Source organism: Lepidochelys kempii, chromosome 10, assembly GCF_965140265.1.
Source record: "Lepidochelys kempii isolate rLepKem1 chromosome 10, rLepKem1.hap2, whole genome shotgun sequence".
Taxonomy (NCBI): Eukaryota; Metazoa; Chordata; order Testudines; family Cheloniidae; genus Lepidochelys; species Lepidochelys kempii.
This window is the reverse complement of record NC_133265.1, coordinates 50,969,225-50,975,224: the sequence shown is the minus strand read 5'-3', so window position 1 is coordinate 50,975,224 and position 6,000 is coordinate 50,969,225. Positions and strand designations below refer to the sequence as shown.

The 6,000-nt window shown below is 44.8% G+C and overlaps 1 protein-coding gene across 3 annotated transcripts in view; it reads left to right on the top strand.

Annotated features, from left to right (window-relative positions):
• The first annotated feature begins 1,190 nt into the window (after nucleotides 1-1,190).
• IREB2 (iron responsive element binding protein 2) overlaps nucleotides 1,191-6,000 on the top strand; it is a 42,173-nt gene continuing 37,363 nt past the window's right edge. Inside the window, exons 1-2 of one of the 3 annotated variants that reach the window (XM_073303542.1) lie at nucleotides 1,191-1,296; nucleotides 3,684-3,773. In XM_073303542.1, coding sequence (XP_073159643.1) covers nucleotides 1,191-1,296; nucleotides 3,684-3,773 — 196 coding nt within the window. Of the gene's footprint in view, nucleotides 1,297-1,713; nucleotides 2,162-3,683; nucleotides 3,774-6,000 lie in introns of those variants that run through there. The other 2 variants (XM_073303546.1, XM_073303543.1) reach the window with 2 other exon arrangements.

The following is a 6,000-nucleotide window of genomic DNA, read 5'->3' as shown; positions in this document are numbered from 1 at the left end:
TGACCCCCTCAGTCTTCTCTTCTCCAGATTAAACAAAGTGTTTTCAATCTTCCTTCATAGGTCATATTTCCTAGACCTTTAATCATTTTTGTTGCTCTTCTCCAGTTTGTCCGCATCTTTCCTGAAATCTGGCACCCAGAACTGGGTAAACTATTCCAGTTGAGGCCTAATCAATGCAGAGTAGAGCAGAATTACTTCTTGTGTCTTGCTTATAACACTCCTGCTAAAACATCCCAGAATATTTGTGTTTTTTTTTTTTGCAACAGTGTTACACTGTTGACTCATATTTAGCTTGTGATCCATTATGACCCCCACATCTCTTTCCAGTTCTCCTTCCTAGGCAGTCATTTCCCATTTTGTATGTGTGCAACTGATTGTGCTTTCCTAAATGGAGTATTTTGCATCTGTCCTTATTGAATGTCAGCCTACTTTCTTCAGACCATTTCTCCAGTTTGTACAGATCATTTTGAATTGTAATCCTATCCTGCAAAGCACTTACAACCCCTCCCAGCTTGGTATCTGTCACAGACTTTGTGAGCGTACTCTATACCATTATCTAAATCATTGATGACGATATTGATCAGAACCGGACCGAAGGGGCACTAAAACGCAGTTTCCCCAGTGAAGCGTGAAATGCTTCACCATCTGAATCCCTGCCCCATCTGAATGGCCCAGCTAGATAGGACCTGGGTGCTGCCCACCGGGCCAGCCACCTCTTGTGCCCCAACTCTCCCAGCATGGGGCACAGCCTGGGGTGGCACGTAGCCCCTGCCCTGCGACGCCGAGCCTCGCAACCAGCGCCTGTGGGCCCCCCTGCGAGACCGTCCCAGTCACCCACAGCCTGCTCCCGCCCGCCTTTCTCCCGCGTAGCCCCGCACAACCACGGTCCGGCGGGGACCCCAGGACACGGAACAAGAGAGTCGCCGGAAGCTGAGCTCACGCCCAGACTGAGGCTGACCCGACCTGGCACCCAGCGACTAGTAAAAACACTTCCCCCAAACACCCCACCCCACCCCCTCCTTTACTGAGTCTGGAACTGCCGCGAGAGCGGCCACACACACCACCCTCCCCCCAGCACGGCTGCTAATTCTCGCGAAATCCCCCCTATTTTTCCTTTATTGCCATGACCCAAGATCTCGCGAGAACTGTGTCTGCTAATCGGAAGGGCGGAGCTCATTTCTAGTCTCGCGATGTTAGGTGCTGGCTCCGCCCCCCCGGCCCCCTCCCCGAGTCTTCCTCGTCCCCCTCCCCACGTAGGGTTAATATGGTCGCCAGCGATGGACCCTGCAAGGCCAGGTCAGTGCGAGCCGGGCTTGGTAGGGGAGGGGCGATCCCGCTCCCGAAGGGCCCCGCTTCTGCCGACCCTCCCCCTTGCAGTTAGCGGCCTGGCTTGTACCTCGGCCCCAGCCCCCCTGGCCTGGGGCCGCGACAGGTGCCCCCGGAGTGATGGTTTATCTCCCCCCACCCCCCCGCTGTCTTTATCGCCTCATCATCCCTCCCCCCGCGCCCCGGACCGGCTCCGCTTTCGAGCCGTCGCTTCCCCCCCTCCGCAGCCGCCTTCGCTGTCTGCCGTCCTTTGTTCAGCCCCTTTCCGGTATCACCGACTTGCACTGACATGTTCACAGCCCCTGGGCGGGGGGCTCGGCCGAGTCCGGGCGAATCCCTTGTCCGCTGGGCAGGGCCCAAGGCCGAGCCTAAGGCGGCGTGGAGAGCCGCCAGTGGGCACCACTGAGCGGCACGGAGAGCAGCTGCCCCCTCGCTCCTGGCACGCTCCGTATAGATCTAACGGTGCTGCGTAGCGGCTCCTGCTGCTGATGCCCCGCACCCCATCCCAGGGTAGCGCTCAGCCTTCACCCCCCCGTGCCCCCCGTTGTCTGCACACCTTTCACCTGCCGGGTAGGGGACCCGGGGCTTCCAAGGGGGGGCCCCCGCCCCGCAGCAGCTGCCTCCCACAGCAAAATGGCCAAAAAACCTGTCCTGTGATTTGGGTGGAGGGGGGTGACAGCTATACCGGACCCTGAGCTGGGAAGGGCCTCAAAACACCTGTTATGTCTGTGTAGGTGAAGTGAAATGGGATGGTGGAGTCCCAGCGAACATGATGTAGTGGGCCCCAAATTTTCTCAGGACAGACCTTTCTGTGACCCAAGCCTCTCAATCTTTGGTAGGCTCTTTTCCAAGTCATGGATCAAAAATGGGTTGAAAACAATGGATCTCATACTTGTACTCTTCTTGGGTACCTTTTACAATAGATAGGCACAGGGCAGACAGGGCTTTGTTTTTTAACCTTTAATTCAAGAGCCCACCATGTAGATAATTGAGCTTATGTAGTTCATTACTTCAGAAGGTTGAAGGGCATAGGTTCATGGTGTTACTATTTATTAAGCTGTCTCACTTTAAATATTTGTGAATAGATACCCTATCTCACTCAAAAAGAAAAGGAGTACTTGTGGCATCTTAGAGACTAACCAATTTATTTGAGCATAAGCTTTCGTGAGCTACAGTAGCTCACGAAAGCTTATGCTCAAATAAATTGGTTAGTCTCTAAGGTGCCACAAGTACTCCTTTTTGCGAATACAGACTAACACGGCTGTTACTCTGAAACCTATCTCACTCAGTATCTCACTCCCTTTTTTAAAACTAGTATCTCCAAATCCTTCAGTTATTTTTGTTGACTATTTCTGGTTCTTCTTTAAGTTTGTTAACCTGCGAACATTTAAGCACATGAGTAACATTATGCGCATAAATGGACTACTTGAGCATGTTTGCAGATTCAGGGCCTTACCATAAATGCAAAATAATTTGTAAAGTACCAATGATGCTGCATTTACATTACAATGAAAATGTAAACAAAGTAGGAGGTGAAAACAAGGCAACCTACTAAAAAAGATAAGCTTTTATTGCTGATACAGTCTTTTAAAATCAACAGAGGCCCTCTGCCTGCAAACACGCATATACTTAACTTTACTCACCTGAGTTGTTCCATTAATTTCATTGTAAATGTTTGTAGGACTGGGAGTGGGTGGTGTCACAGTTTTAACTTTTGTTTTAAACCAAATTTGAATTTCTTAAACATGCACTATATTGAGTTCTTTGGGCCTTCCTAAGAGATGTTACTGACATTGTTCATTTAGGTTAATAGTATTTGAGTGGCAATAAATATTCTTTTTGTAAATTCCATTACTTCAGAAAATAATTTCAAATTAATATGCAGTTCTTTTCTACAGATACTTTTAAAATAAGGTCTGTATTAAAGTGCATTTCTGTCTATTATCTTTAGGTACTTATATGGCCCCTGTTGCCATAGTACTTCACAATCTTTAATGTACTTATCCTCACAACTCCCCTGGGAGGTAGGGAACAACCATTTTGCAGATGTGGAACTGAGACTAGATGCCAGATTTTTAGTGGTATTTAGGTACCTCGTGGGACTTACAAAAGTTCCTGGGTGTCTAACTCCCATTGAGTGCCTGACTCCCTAAGAGGTTTTGAAAATCCCACTAGGTACCTATCTGCATCTTTAGGCACCTAAATATCTTTAAATATTTGACCCTGAGTGATTTGTCCAAGGTCACACAGGGATATCTGTGGTGAAACAGGGACTAGAACTGCATTTGTTTGAGCCCCAGCCTACTGCCTGAACCATCCTTTCTTTCCACTTAATATTTTGCTGCATTATTTTTCAGAATGCCCGTTCCAGTACTTAATTGAAACATTAAATGACAATCCAGAGAAGAAGTTCTACAATATCCCTAAACTTGGAGGCACTAAGTATGGTAATGCTACTTTTTAATAGCTTTTTAGTAGTATGGTTCCACTAGTAAATATGCAGCAGTTATGTGATGCAGGACGAGTGACTACATTGTCTTTAGTAGGTTTGTATGAAAGCGTGTAATTTTACCCTAAACATGCTGTTTTATTAAGTTGATTAATAGCTTGCTCAAAGTGAGATTAAAGGAATGATGCTTAACCAAACTTTTCTACTAAAGGAAAAGTGAGGGATACTTCTTGGCCTTTTACAGGCATAGTAGTCAATATAGTAATAAAAAACATTTCCACTACAGAAAATCACCACTTCTGTTATGGAATTAACAAGCGGTGACAAAAACATAAACTCTGTGTTACCTTACATGTAAATAAATGTTTGTACTGAAATGAATTCATGGTGGTCACATAAATGCGGAAGAATTATGCATCATTGACTCATTTACTCTAATGACAATCTCATATTTCTTTGAGGGTTTCCTTGTGTCACAGTTTAGGGCCAAAAGCATCTGTATTTCTATGCATGGTCCAACAAGAGTACCTGCTGTCAGGCTTCTGGCTCCCTCGCTGTTGTCTTTCCTGGATGGAGACCCACCTCTCCCTCCTGACCGAGTATTTCCTGCCTGAAAAGTTCTTTGATTATACTGTGAATTCACCATCAAAGTCAGACTGCCTGCTTTGCCTTTTTCCTCAGAGATGGTTTACAGTGCAGTTGCCACAGTCATAAGTTATCAAACAGCACTTTCTATGCAAGAATATTTATTCTTTGGGTATAAACATTACAGAGAAAACATTAAAGAAATAAAAGAACCTACATGCATGCTAATAAGCTTACCAGAGATCAGCACAGCTGTCTTTAGTATGGGCTCTGGCAAGTGAGTCCTTCAGCACCCCTCCAAAGAGGTTTCTTTTGTGGTCACAAGTTCATAACAGCCTTAGCTCAAAACTAGTGCACACGTGAAAAATTTAGGCCCTCTTTGTACAGTTTGGAGGTCTTTGTACTGAAGTTTTCAGGAGCAGGTAATCAGTAGACAATTGGTTTCTCTCCCCAGGGCTTAGCTTCAAAAGGATGGATTCATAGTGGGTCATTTGCATTCCTCTCACTCCCAAGTATTTCTTAGGAAATCCACTTCACATGTATTGTTCCAAAAAGTCCTTTGAAGTTCCTAATATCTCCCTGAGATTGCACTCATCCTTCCTTCTGCCTCCTAAAGAATTTCCATACAATTCCACGCTAGTGCACAAACATTCGCATTTTCAATATAATGGATCCCAAAGGTGTTAAATGTAGTTCAGTAAGGTTTAATTCCCTAAGATTTGTCCATGATATTGCAGAATACGATCATAAGTGTCACATCTTGATTTTAATTTTTTGGGTGAACTTGGTGTTCATGAAAATGATGAAACTAGCTAGAGCCAGAGAGGCCTTATGAAAGTTTTCTTGTAGAGGTCTTCAAATACACCTTTGTCCTGACACACAGTTGACTTCTCTCCAGCTGTGGCTCACCGACCTGTTCATCTAATAAGTAGAAAACTACACATACATCAATTGGGTTTCATGTATTTTGTGGAGTGAACTTTGTCAGGGGCGTGGGCTTAGTCCAATAGTCTTGGTTGCTGGCGACTTTCCTAAAGCCCAGTTCTATTCAGTAGGACTACTGCTGTTAGCCTTATCTCTTTTGCACTGTTTCTTGCTATCCCATATCTCTCCTCTTCAGGAATTCCAAACCATGGATAAATGCCCTGTTTACTACCTGTTGCTAGATAGGGCATAATATCTATTGCAGTTGCTGCAGAGGGTTCAGTTGAACTGAACTGTATGGAAGTTTTTGTGAAGTAGACAAATATTTCATCTCAGCAGATAAATTACTGTATAAATATATTTATTTGTGTGTACTTTTAGATGTCTAAAATGAACCCATTAGGCCTGTCCCCCTTGAAGCATAATTAAATAAAAATACACTTACACAATGTAAATACAATACAGAATATTGTTGATCAGTGACAACTTGAAATAAACTTCCCCATAAAATTTAAGTAAAAGTTACCTCCATCATGATCTCCCCAGGCAAATCAAAATTCTGAGTAAATAGAGGAGTTTGAGGCTCTTTGGGACTTTTTTGGGAGGTGTGGGTTATACTTATATGCTCACTGGACCATTAATGCACTCCTTTGCCGCTGTTTCAAATGGATGTTTTATTTAAATCAATATACATGTTTGGGAGCAGTAAAGCAATT